The following is a 22,432-nucleotide window of genomic DNA, read 5'->3' as shown; positions in this document are numbered from 1 at the left end:
TATCACCACAATTACAGTAGGACAGAGAAGAAAAAAATAAGAGAATTAAAAAATATATAATTATTCTATCAGGGATGTAACATGCTATGTGAAAGGGTCATAGATTGTGGGAAAACATGTTAAGATCTGCCAAGCAGAATTGCAGACCTCAGCTACATCTCAATAGGGTGGTGCCAAGTTCAGACCTGAATCCACACACCAGCAAGAAGAGAGTGCATCCTCAATGTTTTAACTGTCAGCCTTTGCTCAATTTGTAGCTTTCTTGACTCTGAGTCAGTTGATAGAGTGGAAGCATCATTCTAGAGGCTTACATATAAAGTCTGAGCTGACACTCCAGTGCAATGCTGAAGGAATGTTGGTGGTGCTATCTTTTAAATATATTACTAAATTCAGGTCTTCCGCTGGATCTAAAAATATCAAATCATTATTTCAAAGATGAACAGATTAGTTCCATCTGGTGTTTTTGCAAACATTTATCCCTTAACCAACATGACTAAAACAGATTATCTGCTCATTATTATTGGCCTGTTTACGAGAGCATGTATGCAAATTGGATGCCACATTTCTTGCATTACAACAGTGATTACACTTCAAAACAATTAATTGGCTATGAAGGGCTTTGCAACATCCTGAGGTCATGAAAGGTACTTCCTAAATCTTTAATTTTGAGGCGTCTACATTCACCATATATTGACATAGATCAAAGTGCAGTTACCAGTCACATGCACTGTAATATTGATGATAGCTAACTCAGATATCAAAGGAAGTAGAAAAGAAAATATGGTTTGCAAAAGTCATGAATTGAAAAATCTCTATTTGTTATAGAAAGAAATTGCTTTAGAAAAGCATCACAGTGCTGTTGCAAATTTGATGTACCATGAAGACATAGCATTTAAAAAGCTCGAGAAGATAAGGTTACAAGAGGAGGAACTGGCTCTACATAAGGTAAGAAAGGCTCTTGTATAAACTAAGCATACATTAGGAATCACATCTTCACATAATCTTTTTTAGCAAAAGTTCAGTTCCTTGTAATATATACTTCATTTCAAATTAATATCTTGATCTAATTCAGGGAAGCAACAAAAACAACCTGAAAGGGAAAAATCAAATCCACTGCGTACTTTTCTCCCTTAAGCCTTGTTCAGTGTCATTTGCTGAAAAGTAACATGTGTGCAATGACAGCTCATTTCCAGATCAGAATTCAAAATTGAGAAAACAAAGATAAATCAGCAAAGGTTCTCACAATATCAGGCAAGAACATCTCCAATGAGATAAATATAACTGTTTCCCCTTGACGTACAATGGCTTTGATGTCACTGAATCTCTAGCCATCAGCGTCCTGAAGATTACCATTGACCAGAAATTGAACTAGATCAACCTTATAAATACAACAGTTATAATAGCAGATATGAAGCTAAGAATTCTGATGCAAGTAACTCAGTTCCTGAGTTCACAAAGCCTGTCCACCATGTACAAGAGATAGATTAGGAGTGTGGTGGAGTACTCATTGTTCCAATGAATGCAGCTTCAACAATACCCAAGGAGTTCAACACTGTCCAGGACAAAGTAACCTATTTGATCAGTACTCTGTGCACCATCTTCAATATTTGCTCCCTGCCTATAATCAATGCACAGTGGCTGCAGTGTGTACCAACTACAAGATGAACTGCTGTAACTTGCAAAGTCTCTTTTTCACATACACCTTTCAAATGGTGTATAGGACACAGTTACCTGCAAGTCCCCTCCCTCGTCAAGTCACACACCAGCTGACTTGCAACAATATCACATTTCTTCAGTGTGGATGGGTCAAAATCCTGGAACTCCTTCCATAATAGCACTACAGGTCTACATGCACTAGATGTACTGTAATGGTTCAAAAAGATGACTCTCACTGCCTTCTCAAAAGGCAACAAATGCTGATAAAGTAAAGATGCTCATCTCTCATGAACAAAAGAAACAATCCATGCCCAGTAAGATGAAATTCTTTGGGAGGTCAGATTGTAGTCTTGTATGTTAGAGAGCAATGAGATAAACAGAGACAATAAGTTGGAGAACATTCTAGGAATAGACTCTTTTCCTCTTTCGGAAGGAAAGTGGGGAAGTTGTACACTTGTTACTGGACATGACATTTTTTTATTGTGCACCATGTGATTGCAGAATGAATGCAAAAATAATCCATTACTTCTAGGTATGATATAAACTGTTGTTAGTAACGTTAACCATACAGATTGGCAGATTCTTCATTCCCAATTGATGGGAGTAGGAAGAATATTTATTGATTCCCCAAGGTGATGTGTCTAGCAATGGAAGTTTAGGACCACAATCTCCCTCTGAGATAGTTTTTATAAGTCTGGTACACGAACTTGCTTAGTCTGGTGTATAATAAGGCACTGTTAATTGATCAGGTCAGCCTGTCACCACTGGCTAGGAATCCTTCCACTTTGTTGCAGAAATCCTGTAAACCAAAGACAAAGTAAGTGAGCTTCAAAAAGCATTGGCAAGTTTGCCAGCATCTGGTGATTCAGTTATATTCACATTCTTGATGGTCATTGAGTCTGCATCTTTTACTGACCTATAAATGGGCAAGTGTGTTTCACATCAGACGAACAGAAAATTCATCAGGACTTTGATTTGGACACCCATGAACAAGAGAATACCCAAATGAATCAGCTTACTATTGTGACAAAGCTGCTTCTTTAACAAGGTTATGCTGTCCTTGGAATTTCTTTCTCAGAGAGGTTGTAAACGACACAGACTCTGAAAAGTCTGGGGCTGAAGGGTTTTAAGACCAATTTGATGATTGCTAACAGATACTGTCTCAGGCAGAAAGCTTTCAAATTTTAAAAGACAAACACTTGTACAATGAAAGGGGATTGGCATTTCTACAAGCTCAGCTTTTCTCTGATTTGGTTTGGTTTTCAGAAGTAGTGGGGAAAAAAAGAGCTGCTGGACCAAAGAAGCAGGTCCAGGCTGGTACTCTCTCTCTGACTACTATCCTTTAAGATTTGGAGATGCCGGTGTTGGCCCGGGGTGTACAAAGTTAAAAATCACACAACACCAGGTTAAGTGCTTCCAATTAAACCTGTTGGACCAGAACCTGGTGTTGTGTGATTTTTAACTTTATCCTGTAAGAACCAGTGTTTGATTTTATCTTTTGTGCCAGGAGGTGTTTATGGGGATTGTTGCAAGTATTTGGAATAGCATCATTAAGTTGGGATGATCTGTTGGCATTTTCGGACAGGTTAGGTTATTTGGTATTCTGTTCTCTTTTGTTCATGTTTTATTTGGTAATCGTGTAAGTAAATTTTGTTTTGTTTAAAACTAAGTGGTTTGACCAGCTGATTCTCCCCTGGAATATTCACATCACACCTGCTTAAACAACTAGCAAAGTTAGGGTCTAGGCTACTTTCTTGAAACGTTTTGAGGGGGTCTGGCCTGGTCCTTAACACTATAAAAGAAGAAAACCCATCCAATTGCCATGTAAATGATATACAGTATACAGCACAATTTGTCATTGACCAATATATTCTTGTTTTGTTCCCAAATCCTTTGTAATGGTGGTGGGTTGCTTTTCAGACTGGAGACCTGTGACCATTGGTGTGCCACAAGGATCAGTGCTGGGTCCATTGCTTTTGCCATTTATATAAATGATTTAGATGTGAACACAAGGTATGATTAGTAATTTTGAAGACAATAGTGGACAACGGGATCTTGATCAGATGGGCCAATGGGCTGTAGAGTGGCACATGGAGTTTAATTTAGATAAATGTGAGGTGCTACATTTTGGAAAGGTAAATCAGGGCAGGACTTATTCCTTTCATGGTAAGGTCCTGGGGAGTGTTGCTGAACAAAGAGACCTTGGAGTGCAAGTTCATAGTTCCTTGTAATTGGAGTCATAGGTCGACAGGATATTGAAGGCGGCATTTGGTACGCTTGCCTTTGTTGGTCAGTGCATTGAGTATAGGAGTTGGGAGACCATGTTGGGGCTTTACAGGACATTGGTTAGGACGGTGCATGCATTTCTGGTCTCCCAACTATAGGAAGGATGTTGTGAAACTTGAAAGGGTTTAGAAAAGATTTATAAGGAATTTCCCAGGGTTGGAGGGGTTGTGCTATAGGAAGAGGCTAATTAGGCGGGAACTATTTGCCCTGGAGCATCGAGGTTTATAAAATCATGCGGGGCATGGACAGGGTGAATAGCCAAGGTCTTTTCCCCGGGTGGAGGAATCCAAAACTAGAGGGCATAAGTTTAAGGTGACTGGGGAAACATTTAAAAGGGACTTAAGGGGCAACATTTTCACACAGGGTGATGTGTGTATGGAACAAGCTACCAAACGAAGTGATGGAGGCTAGTTCAATTACAATATTTTAAAAGGCGTCTGGATAGGTATGTGAGTAGGAAGGATTTAGAGGAGTATGGGCCAAATGCTGGTAAGTGGGACTAGATTAATTTAGGATATCTGGTCAGCATGGACAAGTTGGACTGAAGGGTCTGTTTCCATGCTGTACATCTCTATGACTCTTTAATCTGTTGTAACATCTGCATTTTTGTGGTCATCCTTGAACTTAACCTTCACTAACCTACTTCTTGTTCTAAAAATTTCAATGTCCACTCCATTTATTAAAACTAAAGTGAAGTACATCATACTCTCATGTTTACCTTTCTAATATTCCCTTTTATAATTTGCCTACATTGTTTGCTTAACAGACAAAAGAAACTAAAATAAAGAACTGCAACCAATAATTAAATATAGAAAACTAAATTGTTATATAAATGGATCTAATTATCAAAACAGTTTGAAAACCTCCAGTTTGTACAAATTAATAATATGGATAATTCATTAATTGCAGTGCATTAACTAGTGTTAATCTGAACACAGACAGAGTATGATGTCAAAGTATGCACACAGGCCATGCCTGGAAGCCCAATTTTATGTTACTGCTCTGCAGAGGTAAGCAATTTTCAGTGTACTAGAATAATTCGACAAGTGAAGAATGTCCAATTTGTTGAAGCTGACATTTTCACTGCTCAGCAATTCTCTTTTTAATGACTACTTGGAATTTAAAATTGTACTCAGAACTAGGCTATTATGCTTATGATGGGCAAAATTTTCTTGATTTAATGACTTTTTTTTTAAATTAAGGCCGCCTATGTAGAGTATTTGAATGGACCTGGTCTGTTTAACACAATGTTCTCAGAAGATCCTGAAGCACCAAAGCTTTTAATGCTACCTGGAGTGACCGAATTTGTGGACATATATCCCTTTACTAAGGTCATTTATGCCTTAAGGATATTAATCTCCAATTAAGTTTGTTCTATCTTTATTTAATATTTACACTCGTGACTAATGAACTCAGATTTACAAAATCACACATGAGAATAATTGTAGGTCAGTAGCAAACTTCAATGCCCCAAACCAATACCAAGAACTAACCTTGAGCCTAATCCTATCCACATCCATAAGATGTGACGGAACCTTCTTGACAGGAGTGCTAATAGAATCATACTACTAGCATTTTGCCTACATTGTTTTAATCAATTTGTTTGAACATGCTTTGAAACACTTCTACCATAGGTGGAATTTCAACTTGGACCCTCTGTTAGAGGCAAAAGCACTCCTACTGTACCACAAGAGCCTTCCTATGTTTTCTTTTAAGAACCCACCACTAAATCACCCAGTCACCTAATTAACAAACACACATGAGACTATGTAACAAAAACAAATATCGAAATGGTGGGACAATCAAGGGAAGGAATTTAATCAAAATAGTGTTGGAGTGTGAGCTCCCTGCGGTTACCATCTCTTTCAAAGAGCCTTAAGAGTACTAGTGGACACTAGATCCTTCCTCTCAAGAATACCCAGGCTTGGAGGTTCCACAGAAGAAATGCAGGTAATCAGGAATTAATTGCCCACTGCCCACTGCCCACTGCCCACTGCCCACTGCCCACTGCCTCAACCTATAAATAGCTACCTTACTCAGGCCCATGAGGAGGTCCTCTGACCTGCCCACTTGCCTCTACATTTCTCTGTGTTTTATACTTGCCCTGATTCAAATGACTTGGCTGTTGATTTGATTAATTCGCAGGCCCACTGTGGCAATCTCCATTGGTAAATTGTCTAATATTGGAAAGGAATGAACTGAGATAATATTAATCCCTCAATCAATGCCGGAAAAGTGAATTATCTGGTTGTTTACATTGTTTGAGAGAACTTGCTGTCCACTAATTGACTGCTACATTATAACAGTGACAACACTTCAAAAATATTTCATTAGAAGTAAAGTTATTTGATATGCCTGGAGTTGTGAAATTGTCTTTATTTAGCTTCCTTTTGAACAGTAGAAACTTACAAATATCTCTTTTAAACTTCAGTTTTAGAGCAGATAAAGTAATTTAGCTTGGGAAGAGCCAGGCTTTACAAAATAGGAATATACCACTTGTGCTAATCATTCTGTTCTGGCTGATCTCATCTGGAGTTATGTCTGCACCCTGAGTTGAGAATCAGGCAGGGTTTTTGCTCTTAATCATTACCCTGGGATCTTCGTTAGAAGTGGGTGTGTACATGTGGATGCCAGATTGAGACCAGATCAGATTCAGCTGTAATTCCCTGATGATGGAGAAATCTGCAAACATTTAGAATCTAGACTCACACAAAAAAGGTTAAACTTAAAGGCCACAATTGTGACTTGACCATTCCCTTTAAAGTTAGAGCCCCAACAGAACTAAATGCTCTGCAAAATATTTACTGTCTGCTGTTGACGATCCCACCTCCAAGACATCAGTTACCTTATCAGGAATAATGGAACTGCTAGGTCTGAAGCAGACGCTAGAATACTGGTGAGCAGGCTGAGATCATTGGGGCCAGTCAAATAGGCTTTTGTAAAGGGCGGAAGGACTCATAACGAAGGGTGCGAGAGTGACCTTTGCCTCTGGACCCCTCCAGGGCACTGGATTCCTGATCAGGATTGTTCCACCCTGAGACTGCAGTGATCACATGAAGGTATACCTGCAGGCTCCCAATGTTTATAGCTCATCCTTCCTAGCTACTAACAGTACAGCAGTAGTGGTGGGAATGAGGTCCTTACTTAAAGTAAGGATTTCTTTTGGCCTCTGGGCCCAAAACCTGACATTGACCTTCCTTGCCCAATCATAGTCAGGATAAGTTTGAAATTAAAGCAGCAGATTCTCTATGCCACACCCTTAGATCTGATTATAAGGTTCACACACTATCCAGACCATTGCTGGAGAGAATTAGTTGTCATAGTGGAGTTAAGTTCTGCTCAAAATGTGTAAGGTGGATAACAAATATATCCCAGAATGAGGACTTAAAAACAAAATGATGCTATAATACCTGAAGCAAATGATGAACTGACACTTGTTCAGTTACCCATTGTTTGTTGTGGCATAATGCATTTATTCATTCTGATGATGAAGGAGGAAACTAGCCACTAATCGTCTTATTTAATATTAAATGCATCATTACATATTTCTGCCTCCTCCATAACCAACACGTACATTCTTTTAAAAATCTTGCTTAATGAACTTTATTGCTTTTATGAGGAGCTGGGAATGTGGTGTGTTACACATTGCTCAGAGTATACATTGCTGTGGCAACATGTATTTGTCCATGCATATTTTAGTCTGGAGTTATGGATAGTGACAGTAGAGGGCATCAACTTTATTTCAGTCACATGGGGAAACAGGAATCTCTCTCATTTATTGCCGGCCATTGGTGTGTTAAAATGAATTGCAGGTTGCTAATCAGCCTGTTTGTTCGTAACGTGGACAGACTACCTTGGCTAAGAGTCCATGCAGTGAGACTCGAGCCCAAAGTTTCTGGTTCAGAAGCCAGCATATTGCCAACAGTGTCACAAGATTTCCTATGGCTTTCTTTACTCTTTCTGAGCAAACAATAATTCAAGAAAGAAATGAACTAATTGAACAGCCCTTTTAACAGGCACGGTAACAAAAACTACATATCCCCTTGTACACTTCTTAAGTAGCAATAAACAAATGAGCTAATTAACAGCATCTGAAAGGGCATAGTGGGGTTGGCATTCAAAACTTTAAAGCAAACCTGTCCAAATAAAGTAACATTCCTGGGACTGATAATGCACTCCAGCCCCTGCTATGCACACAGTTCATGGAAAGTCTTGAGGACATTACGTGCTCCTTCTTGAAGGACATCCAGATGCTGACATAATCACAGAAGGGACAGGCAGCTGCTCGGTGCCTCGACTTGTTAATAGCCATGTTGGCCATGCCTAGGAGTAGGCAAACTAGGAACCCTGCTGGAAAGCTGTCCTCTTCTACACTAGTTGTCCAAAGGTTATCTAAGAGCATGGGGCTGGTGTAAACGAATTTGGAGAGCAATCCTATCAAATAGTAGTACAGGAATGTCTTTCTTGATACTCCAAAGAACCAACTTAGCTAGTAGAGAGCCTCTGAAATGGGAACTGTAACAAAATCGAAAATTTAAATGAAACTTAACTAATGAATTAAAATTTGATATGGGGAAAGATGATGCAGTCAAGCCATTCTTTATACTCTTCAATTCATGAACACAAATTCAATTCATGGGCGGCACGGTGGCACAGTGGTTAGCACTGCTGCCTCACAGCGCCAGAGACCCGGGTTCAATTCCCGCCTCAGGCGACTGACTGTCTGGAGTTTGCACGTTCTCCCCGTGTCTGCGTGGGTTTCCTCCGGGTGCTCCGGTTTCCTCCCACAGTCCAAAGATGTGCAGGTTAGGTGAATTGGCCATGCTAAATTGCCCGTAGTGTTAGGTAAGGGGTAGATGTAGATGTAGGGGTATGGGTGGGTTACGCTTCGGCAGGGCGGTGTGGACTTGTTGGGCCGAAGGGCCTGTTTCCACACTGTAAGTAATCTAATCTAATCTAATCTAATTAAATTAATTAAGTAGGATAAACCACTTTAAAGTGATTTTACAAGCCTATAAAGGGAAACTGCAACTACAACAAAACTTCAGAATTAAAACTAAATATCAATTCCAAATTGATACACTCCATGGATACTTGGGCACAGATATAATCATATAGGGAAGTAAGGCATTCAGACTGAAACACTTCCTTTACAATCTGTTCATGGCCACTTTGCCTGTACCTAGAAGTCCTCTGACCTGTCTGCTTCTCTCTGCAACAATGTGCCAAAGACTAGGGTCTGAGTTGCAAATAAAACTTCAGAAGAGGCCTGCTCATGGAATGAAATGGGGAAGTCTTTCTTATAATCTTTTAAGCAAACAATAGTGAATGAATCAAATTTGCTAGTTGGCAGGCCTGTGAAGGGGAACTGCAACAAAGCAAATACAGTCATAGAGTCAAACAGACCGAACATGTTCCCAAACTAAACTAGTCCCACCTGCCTGCATTTGGCCCATATCCCTCCAAACCTTTCTTCTTCATGAACTTATCCAAATGTCTTTTAAATGTAACTGTACCTGCATCCACTACTCCCTCTGGCAGTTCATTTCACACATAAAGCACTCACTGTGTAAAAAAGTTGCCCCCATCTTTTAAATCTTTCTCCTGTTACCTTAAAAATATGCCCTCTAGTTTTGAACTCCCCCCATCATAAGGGAAAGACTCTTGTCATTCACCTTATCTATGCCCCTCATGATTTTCTAAATCTCCACAACAACCTTCTGCATGCCAGTGGAAAAAAAGAAGAGTCCCTGAAAGAAACTTTTAAATGTAAAATTTGGTTTTGGGGCAGATGCACTCAAGTCTTCTTTTAATTTGTTTTTCTAATCAACATCTCTGTAGCAGGTGGAAATTTAACCCGGGCGTCCTGGTCCAGAGGTAGGGGCACTACAACTGCACCACACAAGCCATTTAATTCTTTCTTTATATGTACCTCAAGTCACCTAATCCATCAATGGCCTTCACCTGTGTATCTTTAACCTGATAATAAAATTAATGGACCCTGCACAACAGAATCTGTTCCATGGAAATGAAAATACATGCTGTGTGATTACAGTAAAATGTGGTGGGGTAAAAATGAAAAGGAAAAGCAATGAGTTTATTTGTGGAAGTCATATTTTTGAGAATAAAATGTGTCATACATCCTTCAAAGTATAAATGCGACAGCATCCTTGACAACATATCACATACAAGGCTGAATTCACCAACATTTGCCAGAAGCTCTTCACACATGGGCTGAAAGGTTATGAAAAACGTCAGAAGGAACTGGAACATTTTTTGGAATGCCTTCGAGAAGCAATTGAAGAAAACCAGCAAAAAGGAGTAAAGGTTATCAAAGAATTTGAAGAGAAGAATAAAGAGGTAAGAACAAATTATAAGGAAAAAGCAGAAAATTCCAAATCTATAGAGGTCAGTCATTATGTGTAAATAGAAGATAAACATGATTGATGTTTTTAAAGTGAAATTGATGTGATAAAGTCTACTATAAGCACATGACTGGAACAGGATATAAAACAAATGAGAGAGGTGAGGCATCATGGCTGTCATGTAAATGAGACCAGTTTTTCCATTTATTTATGTAGGCCATCTGGTGAACTTTCACAAATTTTATTTTCAACCACTTATCAAGTATTTAATTTATACAATCAGTTTTCTGAAATGTTTTGGATTGGCAAACTCCTTTAGTAAGTAAAGGCACCAGCCAGTATGATGCAGATCTACATTAACCAGGAAGATTCGAAGTTTCACCCAGCCCCGGCCTATACTGAATATATAGCACTCAACTAGGGCAGCACTTGGGGCATCAAATTGGTCTCTATATCAATTCCAACAGGGATCACTGGATAACAATCAGAAGTCCTGACTGATTTGCTGCACCCAACTGCTAAACTACTGAGGCTAGCGTAGTAACTAGACTGCAGTCTAAGCAGAGATCAGTTAAAGATACAAGAAACGGGGATCCAAAATGGCGGCGACCCAGCAAGTCTGAGTATACAGTGCTCCTCCCAAGACTTGGGCAAAGTGGGTCACCCACCCCCCACCACACTCACCAAATCATCTAAAATAGCTGTTTAATTTAATTAGTTGCTTAGTGTTGAATTTAAACAATTTAATCTTCAGTAAAAATGATTAAAGGGAAGGGAGCCCGCAGCTCTCAGCAAGCAGGACCCCCTCCCCCACCCTCTCCAGCTGCAGCAGAGGTGTCCGCAGCCGCCCCGGGGGACTTACCTACGGTGGCGAGCCTCATGGAAATAATCTCCAAACTGGATGCGAAGATCGACGCTTTCATTGAAGAATCCCGAAGTCGATGGGACTCCCTCTCGGCCGCGCTGCAAAAGCACGACCGAGACATTAAAGAAATCGAGCGCCGAGTCGGAGAGGCGGAGCTAAAGGCTGTGACCTCTGAAACTACAGCGCAATCGGCCGTGGATCGGGTCCGGACTCTCGAACAGCGAGTCCGGACCTTAGAGAATCATATTGATGACCTCAATAATTGAGGTCTTCAAAAAAATATTCGTTTGCTGGGCCTTCCCGAACAGGAAGAGGAAGGCCAGCTTACAGCGTTTCTCGTCAGTGGCTGCCACAGCTTTTAAACCTGGAGGCTGGGTCAGGCCAGGTAAGGGTGGAATGGGCCTACCGGGTTGCAATACGCGGGCGGCTTGAACCAGCGCCCTCGCCCGGTCCTGTTCCGGCTGCAGAGCTATAGGGAGAGGCAGATACTCCTAGAAGCCTCTCAAAATCTTGGAAAAGATTCCAAAGCCATGATCTGTAAAGGATCCAAGATCATGTGTTTCCAGGACTTTTCTCCAGCTCTGGTCCGAAAGAGAAAGGTATTCGATGAGGCGAATAAGTGTTTAAGGGACTTAAATATTCAGTACTCCTTACGCTACCCAGCGACGTTACGCTTTAACCATGAAGGATCCGTGTATAACTTCGGATGACCAGAAAAGGCTAAGGAATTTTTGGACTCTCTTAGATAAATTGTAAGAGACAATGGATGTTGGTTTGCCTTTCCCCCACTCCGGCTTATATCCCCCCCCCCTTTTTCTTTTTTCTTACCTTACTGTTTAATATTATCTTGGGGGGTGGGGAGCGGGATTTATTTATTTGTTCTCTAACATTTTCTCCCCCACCCCCCCCCTTGGGGTTGTTTTTTTAAATTATTCTATGTATGTATGTGTGTGTGTGTGTGTAATATATATAAATAAGCCGGGGGGTTTAGTTAATGTTGGTAGGGGGAGGTGGTTACCTTATTCTACTTTACCTCTGTCTCTAGGAGCGGGGTTGTTTTCCCTTGCTATTTTGTATTTGGGAGAGGATACGATGGACCTTTGGAAAGGAAGTGACCCCCTGGGAACAAGGGGGAAAATCTCCATTTAAATACTTTTTTTTATTATTTAGAAATAGTTTTTTATTATACTATTGTGAGTGTATTAGAGAGCCTTTATTTTTGTAAATTTTATATACTCTATGCTCAGGATGTTTTGGATAGGGTTTCCCCTCCCGAGGGGTCTCGGATTTGCCCGGATGATTATGGTTGGTCTGTCGATTAAGTGGTGCACCTGGAATGTCAATGGGAGTAATTCGCCAGTCAAAAGGAAGAAAATATTATCAAATCTTAAGAAAGAAAGAGTTGATATAGCTCTCCTACAGGAGACACATCTGTTGGATAAAGAACATTTGAAATTACGACAGGGTGGATTTGATCAGGCCTTTTTTTTCTTCTTTTAGCTCAAAAAGTAGGGGAGTTGTTATTCTTGTTCGGAAGAATTTCCCTTTCAAAATCCTAAATCAGATAAAAGACGAATCTGGACGATATATTCTGATTAAAGCCCTTATAAATGGAGAGGAATATGGGATTTTAAATTTGTATTGCCCCCTGGCACACCCCTTTAAATTTATTACGGAAGCCTTCTCAAAATTGATGGCTCTTGGTGCCTGTCATACAATTATAGGGGGAGACTTTAATTGTATTATGGATCCAGAAATAGATAGGATTCCCAAGAGTACTGCAGGAGTATCTCCCAGATCTAGACAATTGGTGGATCTGAACAAAGAATTAGGATTAGTAGATGTATGGAGATGTCTTCATCCACAGGGCAGAGATTTTTCTTTTTACTCCAATCCACATAAATGCCATACCAGAATTGATATGATTTTTGCCCCCTCGATTTTTAAAAATTCCATATCATCCTGTAAAATAGGTAGTATAGCAATTTCCAACCATGCTGTTGTAAACAGGGAAACCAAGGCGAGGAACAATGGGACATCCCCTCAGCATCGGCGTATGGACCTCTTCCTAATGAAAGACAGTAAATTTGTAAAGTACTTTTCTCAAGAATTTAAAACTTTTTGAGAAATTAATTTAGGTACAGCTAGCAACCCATCAATGATGTGGGAGACCATCAAAGCGTACGTGCGAGGTTTGATCATCTCCTACTCAGCGACCCAGAAAAAATTAAAGGGAGAACAACAGCGTCTGCTTGAAGCTCGCTTAAAAGCAACTGAAACTGCATACTCTGATAGACCTTCTATTATTAAATTGCAAAGATTACGGCCCTTAGGACAGCTCTGAACACTACGCTTACCCAAACGGCTAAGAGGGAAATATTATTTGCAAAACAAAGGTTATATGAATTTGGCGACAAACCAGGTAGATACTTGGCATTTCTTGCAAAGAAAAAAAGGCCCCTCAAACTATCACGTCTGTCAAGGAAAGTACGGATATTCTGACTCATGATCATAAAAGGATTAATGTAATCTTTAGAAAATTTTATTCTGATTTTAAATAAATCGCAGGATTGTGAAGACAGGACTAGGAGGATGCAATCATTTTTTAAAAATTTGATCTTTCCAGACCTAACTCCAGAACAGGTATCGGTCTTAAATGCTCCCCTAACAGTCCAAGAAATACTTGACGCAATCAGGCAACTTCAGAGCAGTAAGGCACCTGGCCCAGATGGTTTTCAAGCTGAATTCTATAAAGAATTTACAGAAATATTGGCTGGTCCATTTATGGATATGTATAACTATGCATATAGTCAGGACTGTCTCCCGCCTTTGCTGAAAGAGGCAAATATCTCTCTTATCCTTAAAAAAGGAAAGGATCCAGAAGATTGTACATCATACAGACCAATATCCTTGCTAAATGTAGATTTTAAAATCCTTTCTAAAATGTTAGCATTGAGACTAGAAAGGGTACTGCCACATATCATAAAGGAGGATCAGACTGGGTTTATTAAGGGCCGTAGATCATCCAATAATATTAGAAGGGTTTTGACTATGATTCAAGCCTGCCATCAGGGAAAGATACCAAAAGTAGTAGTTTCATTTGACACAGAAAAGGCATTTGATAGGGTTGAATGGTCATATTTGTTTTACACATTGGAAAGGTTTGGCGTTGGACAGGTGTTTACAAAATGGGTCTCAACATTGTATAGTGATCCCAAAGCAGTTGTGGTTACCAATGGATTAGGTTCGGATAGCGTCAGTGTGGGTAGGGGCTGCCGTCAGAGATGTCCTCTCTCGGCATTGTTATTTACGCTAATAATTGAACCACTAGCAGAAGCTATACGGGCTGATCCTAATATAACAGCCCCGAGGATTGGTACAGGTAAACATAAAATTACCCTTCATGCAGATGATGTTCTTCTATTCCTCAGTAATCCGCTGATGTCCGTACCTCGCTTAATCCAAGTTATTAATAGCGCATTCTCAGGCTATAAAATTAATTTCTCAAAATCGGAGGCTATGCCAATGGGTGGCCTTGCTATGATACCCCACTTAGTGGACGGATCTCATTTTCCCTTTCGTTGGTCCCTGCAGGGTTTCTTATATTTAGGCATTTTTATTACCCCAGTATTTGGTCAGGCTAACTTTGTGCATTTACTGGAAAGGATAAGGCAGGACCTCAGCGATGGGGAGACCTTCCAATTTCCTGGTTGGGTAAAATAGCACTAATTAAAATGAATATCCTACCCCGTCTCCTATACCCTAGGAGGATGCTTCCTGTGATGCTGCCGAGGCTGGCACTATGTAAATTATATGGCTGGTTGGGTTCCTTTATCTGGAATCATAGACGGCCCCTCATTAAGCTGAAGAAGCTACAGCTTCCACAGGCAAGGGAAGGATTGGACTTCCCAGATTTTAGGAAATATCAGTTAAGTTCCTTATTAAGTTACATAGCTGATTGGGTCTTGTTTGATCCACAATCAATCTGGCTGGACATCGAGGCCTCTCAAGTAAAATGCCCACTTATTAACCTTTTATTTTCAGACAAGAGGAAAATCATTACGGATCACTGTAAAAACCCTATAATACTAAATACAATTAAAGCTTGGAATATAATGCGGCAAAATGAGGGCAACTTACATAAAACATCCCCCTATGCGCCGATAGTGGGAGCATGGGGATTCCAACCGGGGTTTACAGACGCCACTTTTAAACTCTGGAGATCCAGGGGTATCTCATGTCTAGGGGACCTATTGAAAGATGGGGTCCTGATGTCTTTTGAACAGCTGCGTCAGAAATTCGGATTACCTAATGGAGACCTCTATCGATACTTCCAAATTCGAGATTATATACAGAAGACGACTATGTTATTAGATAGTCTTTATAAATGAGATAGAGAATGTAATGTTCTACGAGCAGTGGGGGGTATCTTCCATCAGGACTATTTATCATTTACTACATGATGAAGTATCGGGAGATATGGACAATCTGCTTAAAACATGGAATCAGGAATTGGGACAAGAAATCTCTATAGAAACGTGCAATGACATTTGGGAAAACACCAGAAGAATCACCATCTGTAACAGAACTCAGGCTATCCAGCTGAAGATACTTCATAGGGCCTATATAGCACCGGATCGATTGGCAAAATTTAAGGCAGGGGCATCTTCAATGTGTCCCAAATGTAAAATAGAGGTGGGCACTCTTGTACATTGTCTATGGACCTGTCATAAGATCTGTAGATACTGGACTAAAGTAGCAAGTGCCCTGACAGAAATTTTAGGAACGGAAATTAAAGTGGACCCCGTATCTCTCCTTTTGGGCTTTTTGAATTTATCCTCCCTGGACATGCACGAGAAGAGATTATTTTCTATTCTCTCTTTCTGTGCAAGGAAAAATATTTTGGTAAACTGGGTGGCTGAGGGCCCCCCTGGACTTTCAAATTGGCACAGATTAATTATGGAATGTATTCCCCTTGACTTCCTTACAAATATGATGCACCGAAAGACCGAATTTTTTTATGAAATATGGCAGCCCTTCTTGAATTATATGAGTACAGATATTTCGGCTATCCTAACAAGGGCTTTTATTTAATTGAGATTACGAACCTGGCTGCTCTGGGGCCCCTTGGGAGAGGAATCCCGCACGAATACGGGTTTTGTTACATTTGATGTTAACACATTCCGAGCATGTATCTCACTACCCAGTTTCTATGTTATCCGCTGTTTTTTTTCTCTCTTTCTCTTATTTGAATAATGTAAGAGACTTAAATATACACTCTGGTTCGTTGTAGGTTAGATTAGTAGTTAGTTGATTTTGTTTATTTTTCTCGGTATTTTTCTTTTGTTAAATTTTGGTTATTATATATTTAAGATTTAATTGTATATCAATGTTTGTACTTGAGAGTTTTGTTTATTTTTGTAAACTTGTAAAAATGTTAAATTTCTAATAAAAATATCTGTAAAAAAATACGAGAAACAAAATCTGCCAACTTTCTAGTTGCTGTACATTTTTAAACTGGATAGAGCTGTTGCCTGAAGGCCATTGGGAAATATATTAAAATGGTCTTTGGTTTAACCAACTTTTAAGAGTCATAGAGTTGTACAGCACGGAAACCGACCCTCCAGTTCAATCAGTCCATGTCAACCAAATATCCCAAATTAATCTGGTCCCATTTGCCAGCATTTGTCTCATATTTCTCTAAAACTCTTCCTATTCATATACCCATCCAGATGCCTTTTAAATGCTATAATTGTACCAGCCTCCATCACTTTTTCTGGCAGTTCATTCCAGACATACACCATCCACTGCATGGAAAAAGTTGCCTCTTAGGTCCCTTTTATATCTTTCCCCTCTCACCCTAAACCTATGTCCTCTAGTTTTGGACTCCCCCACCCTGGGGACATGACCTTGGCTATTCACCCTATCCATGCCCCTCATGATTTTATAAATCTCTATAAGGTCAACCCTCAGCCTCTGACACTCCAGGCAAAATAGTCTCAGTCTATTCAGCCTCTCTCTATACCTCAAATCCTCCAACCCTGGCGAAATCCTTGTAAATCTTTTCTGAACCCTTTCAAGTTTTACAACATCCTTATTATAGCAGGGAGACCAGAATTGAACACAGTATTGGCCTAGGAGAAAGTGAGGACTGCAGATGCTGGAGATCAGAGCTGAAAATGTGTTGCTGGAAAAGCGCAGCAGGTCAGGCAGCATCCAAGGAACAGGAGAATCGACGTTTCGGGCATGAGCCCTTCTTCAGGAATGGCCTAACCAATGTCCTGTAAAGCCGCAACGCAACATTCCAACTCCTATACTCAACACACTGACCAATCAGAGCAAGCTTACCAAACACCTTCTTCACTATCCTGTCCACCTGTGACTCCACTTTCAAGGAACTATGAACCTGCACTCCAAGGTCACTTTGTTCAGCAACACTCCCCAAGACCTAAGGTTGAGGGAAGACAATTTGCAGGCCTTTAGGGTATTGAACGACATAAGTAAATTGAAATAAGTGAGATTTCTGATTTAGATGACAAATAGATTTAGAGCTTCAGTCTTAATAGTATCACTCCACACAACACATGAAGGAAGCAATCTCGTGAATGAATAAAAAAAGACCCATCTAGCAATCCTGAAAAAATTTCCTATCACTTAATGAATCTTTTCTTTTTATCAAGATCACCTACCCCTAGAGGGTTCCTAAAATCAAGCCACACAAAAGAAGCCCAATAAGCACATGTGCTTGTGTCGGCCTTTTTAATCAGTCATCATCTATTTTACATTGATATTTGTATCAAGCGATAGGGTTACATAAATGTTATCCTTCACAGTTCCTTGTTGTAACAGTTGTCGATATTTTCTAATCAGTCTTTTTAGAGATAGTATCACAGATCTCTGGAGGAAGCAGAACTTGAACCCAGGTTTCCTAGCTCAGAGGTAGGGACACTACCACTGTACAATTGAAGCACTTTTGCTGATTTTTAAAAAAATAATTAACGTACTTTTCTCATCAACCTGTTCAGTTATGTTATTACATATCTCTGGAGCAGTTAGAACTTGAAGTCAGGCCTCCCAGTACCACTGTGCCACAAGAGGGCCCTTGTGCTGTTGTTTCTTTTTACAGTGACACAGTACAAAGACTCTATTGTGTATATACTTTGTTATTCATTTATTTTCACGACCAGGAAAGCACCTATGGGGTGAATTGAACATTAACAAATGAAGCCTGTTAAGGATAATGCTATGATGTGGAGCAGCTGGTGTTGGATTGGGGTGGATAAAGTTAAAAAATCACACAATACCAATTTATAGTCCAACAGGTATATTTGGAAGCACTAGCTTTTGGGATACTGCTCCTTCATCAGCTACCTGGTAGGACTTCACATTTTTGCTTTTCAAATAGTAGTGGTAGTGTGGTTCATGGAGATTACAGAAGCAAGTTGCCTGAATGATTAAAGAAATCATGGGTGACTCTAATTTGCTTGCAGCTGGGTAAACCTAATAAGCATGAATGCGATGGAGGATGAGTTTTTTGAGTGTGTTTGAGCTGGTTTTCTAGAATAGTATGTTGAAGAGTTAAACGAAGAACAGGTTATTTTAGATCCAGTATTATGTAATGAAAAAGAATTAATTAATGATTTTGTTGTAAAAGAACCTTCAGGGACGAGCGATCATAAAATGAGAGAATTTTGTATTTGTGTGGTCATTCAATTTGAAGCAAAGTATTAAATTTGAATGAAGGATTTTCTGAAAGTTAAAGGGGCAAATTGACAGAGGTGGATTAGGAAAATACATCAAAAGGTATGACAGTATGTAGGCAATGGATAGTCTTTACATAATTATTACATAGTGTACAGTGACTATACAATCCTTCATGGCACAAAATGTCAGTGAACTGTGGCTAAGAAAGAAGTTGAGGGGTTGTATAAAGTTGCTAAAAATAGTAATAAATCTAAGAATTGGTGAATTGTGTAATGATAAGTGAGGAAGACCAAGAAACTAATAAGGAAAGGGAGAACATAATATGGATGTACACTAGCAAAAGATATATGGAAATATAGGTCCAAGGGTTGAGGGAGAATGAGGAATTGACGAAGGTTGGAAAGAAGGTTTGTCAGAGAATTTAGTGGAACTGAAAGTTGATCAGTACCGGGGACTTGATATCCTACATCAGTGTTAAAAAGGAAAGGTATGGAGATAATGGATGCATTAGTGTTCATCTTCTGGAATTCTATAGATCTTGGATTGGTTTCTGCAGATAGGAAGATAGTATTCATCACCCTATAGGGAGGGAGAGATAAAATGGTGAACTAAAAACCTGTCAATCTTGCATCAGAGATGGGGAGAATGCTAGAATCTGTTATAAAAGATTTGATTCATCGATACTTTGATAACATTGATTTGGTTGGATACAGTCAGCATGCACTTCTGAATGGAAATTGTTTTGACAAATCTATTGTTAAAATGCTCAACAGAAGGTTAATTATGTATTGGCATGGATAAAGTATCAGCCAACAGGTAAAAAAAAAGTGAGAAGAAACGTGTTACTCTCATCTTGGCAGGCTGTGACCAGAATGGCACTTTAAGGATTACCATGTGCTTCCAGATTTTCACTATGTATCATGATTTGGATCTGGGAACAAATGCAATATTTACAATTTTGTAAGTGATGCAAAGCAAAGATTTGGACAGAGTGAGTGGGTGAGAACATGATGGGTTGAATATAATATAGGAAATGTGAGCTTATCTGCTTTGGTAGGAGGAACAAATGTGCAGAGTATTTCTTAAATATTAGAGATTGGAAAATATAGATGGACAAAGAGACCTAAGTGTCCTCATCACTAAGTAACTCAAGTCTAACATGAAGGTAAAGCAGACAATTATAAAGACCAATGATGTGAAGATTTTTTTTGCAAGAGAATTTGAGTATAGGAGTAGCAAAGTCTATCTTCAGGTGTAAAGAAGTTTGGTTAGACCATACATGGAGAACTGTGTGCAGCTTTGACTTAGGAAAGATATTATTTTCAAAGAGGAATGCAACAAAGGTTCACCAGGCATGTTCCCAGGATGGCAGAACTGTCAGAAGACTGGGGAAGCTGGGCTTGTATCTCCAGAGTTTCAAAGAATGAGAGATTATTTTAGTGAAACCTACAAAATACCTACAGGGATAGACAAAGTAAGATGTTTCACCTGGGGAAACAATTTCAAAATAAGGGAGGCCACTTTGGACTGAGATGGGGAGAAATTCTGTGATTCTATGGAATTTTCTACTCCAAGGGGCTGGGGAAGCTCAGACACTGAGTTTTTTTTTAATAATTGGTATGTTTCTAATACCAATGTCGGAGAGACATTGGCAGAAGATCGCCCAGGTCTGTCAGCTTGATATCAACAATAGTGGGAAAACTGATAGAGGCCATTGTACAGGATAAGCTAAATATACACATACAGAAAAAAAAGTTAATACTATATAGTCAACATGACTTTGTCAAGAGCAGTTCATATCTGACAAATGTAATTGATTTCTTTGACAAGGTGACAGAAGTAATAGGTGATGGGAGTGCTATGGATGTTGTATAAATGGACTTTCATACAGCATTCAATACAATGCCACATGGCAGGTTAGTTAGCCAATTAAAAATGTTTGGCAGCATGGATTAGAGGTTGGCTAATAGATAGGAAACAGAGCATAACTGTTGATAAACATTTCTCAGATTGGAGATTATTGAAAGTGGCATTCCCCAGGGATTGGTGTTGGGACCCTCGCTTTGTCTGATTTTTATATAAACGATTTTGAGTTGGGTGTTGAGGGCAAAATATCTACATTTACAGATGATACTAAGCTAGGGAGAATAATGAATTGGGAGAAAGATGCCGAGCAACTTCAGGGGGATCATTCACAAGTTGGTCAAATGGGCAGAAACCAAGCAGATGCAGAGAAATATGAGGAGATGCATTTGTTCAATACAGGCTCAATGGTATAACTTTGAAGGGAGTACAGGAGCAGAGGGACCTCGAGGTTCATGTGCATGATTCTCTGAAGATGGTCAGGCAAGTTGAAGCAATGGTTAATACAGCTTGAAGGATATAGAGGCAATAAATTGAGTATAAAAGCAAAGACATGATGCTACACTTCTACAGATCTTTGGTCAGATCACATTTTGCGTAATATGTTAAGCTCTGGGCACCTTTATTGAGGAAGGATGTTAATATTCTGGAGAGAGTTCAAAAGAGATTTACTAGAATGGTACCAGGAATCAGTGATTTTAGATACAAGGAAAGATTGGAGAAATTGGTTTTATTCTTCCTGGAGCAGAGAAGATTGGAAGGTCAGAGAGCGGTGGGAGCTGGGCGGAAGTGAATGCAGAGCGCAAAGCCGATCGGGAAGGTAAGTGATTATTATTTGAGTGGGTGTGTTCTAGACCCCAGGTCCTACAAAGTAGGGCCTCCTCTAAACTAAATTAAAAGTCCACAGACTTGCCCCAAAAAGAGGGTCCAAGGAAGTTCCTGTGGATTGAAGAGTGAGGCTTTAGCTCAGGAGTCTTTGGCAAGGAGGTTGAGTGAAGTGATTACACCACAGTTGAAGAGGGTGAAGACATGACTGCCAAGCTGGTTCAGCGTGCTATGTGCTTGATGTGGGAGGTCAACGACTCTGGTATGTCTGGCTCGTATAAGTGTGGGAAGTGTGTGCACGTTCAGCTACTGACAGAGCATATTGCAGCACTGAAGAAAGAACTTGAGGACCTTAGGCTCATCTGAGAGAACGAGATCTTTCTGGACAAGACCTTCAGCGAGGTTATTACAGCAATCATGCCAGAAGAGAGCAGAAGAGAGCAGACGATGAGGAAGGCAGAGAGGAGACAGGTGCAAGAGACCCCGGGGGAAGTACCTGTCAGGAACAAGTTGAATTTTTTGGAAACAGTAGAGACAGATGACACTGCCAGTCCGTGAGACGGCCAGGTCTGTCAATCAAAAGTTGGCGTGGAGACAGAGCAGAAGAGTCGGAAATCGCACAGAGCTGTGGTAATAGGGGACTCCATAGTGAGAGGAACTGACTGGGGCTTTTGTGGCAGCAGACAGGACTTAAGGATGGTGTGTTGCCTTCCTGGTGCCAGGGTTAAAGACATCACAGACAGAGTGCAGGAAATCCTCAAGGACGAAGGTGAAGAGCCAGAGGTGGTGGTACATGGTGGCACAAATTATGTTGGGAAGAAGAGGAGGAACATACTACAGCGGGACTTCGGAGAACTAGGAAGAAGGC

The 22,432-nt window shown here is 40.0% G+C and overlaps 1 protein-coding gene across 1 annotated transcript in view; it reads left to right on the top strand.

Moving 5' to 3' along the window:
- The window catches only part of drc3 (dynein regulatory complex subunit 3), a 63,142-nt gene that overhangs the window by 17,976 nt on the left and 22,734 nt on the right, over window positions 1-22,432 (top strand). Inside the window, exons 6-8 of the mRNA XM_072559195.1 lie at window positions 826-945; window positions 5,145-5,257; window positions 10,128-10,302. Of these exons, the coding sequence (XP_072415296.1) occupies window positions 826-945; window positions 5,145-5,257; window positions 10,128-10,302 (408 nt within the window). The remainder of the gene's footprint in view (window positions 1-825; window positions 946-5,144; window positions 5,258-10,127; window positions 10,303-22,432) is intronic.

The sequence above is a fragment of the Chiloscyllium punctatum genome, chromosome 40 (genome assembly GCF_047496795.1).
Source record: "Chiloscyllium punctatum isolate Juve2018m chromosome 40, sChiPun1.3, whole genome shotgun sequence".
In the NCBI taxonomy this organism is placed as follows: domain Eukaryota; kingdom Metazoa; phylum Chordata; class Chondrichthyes; order Orectolobiformes; family Hemiscylliidae; genus Chiloscyllium; species Chiloscyllium punctatum.
The sequence above is the reverse complement of the archived record's forward strand: the minus strand, read 5'-3'. Positions and strand labels throughout refer to the sequence as shown.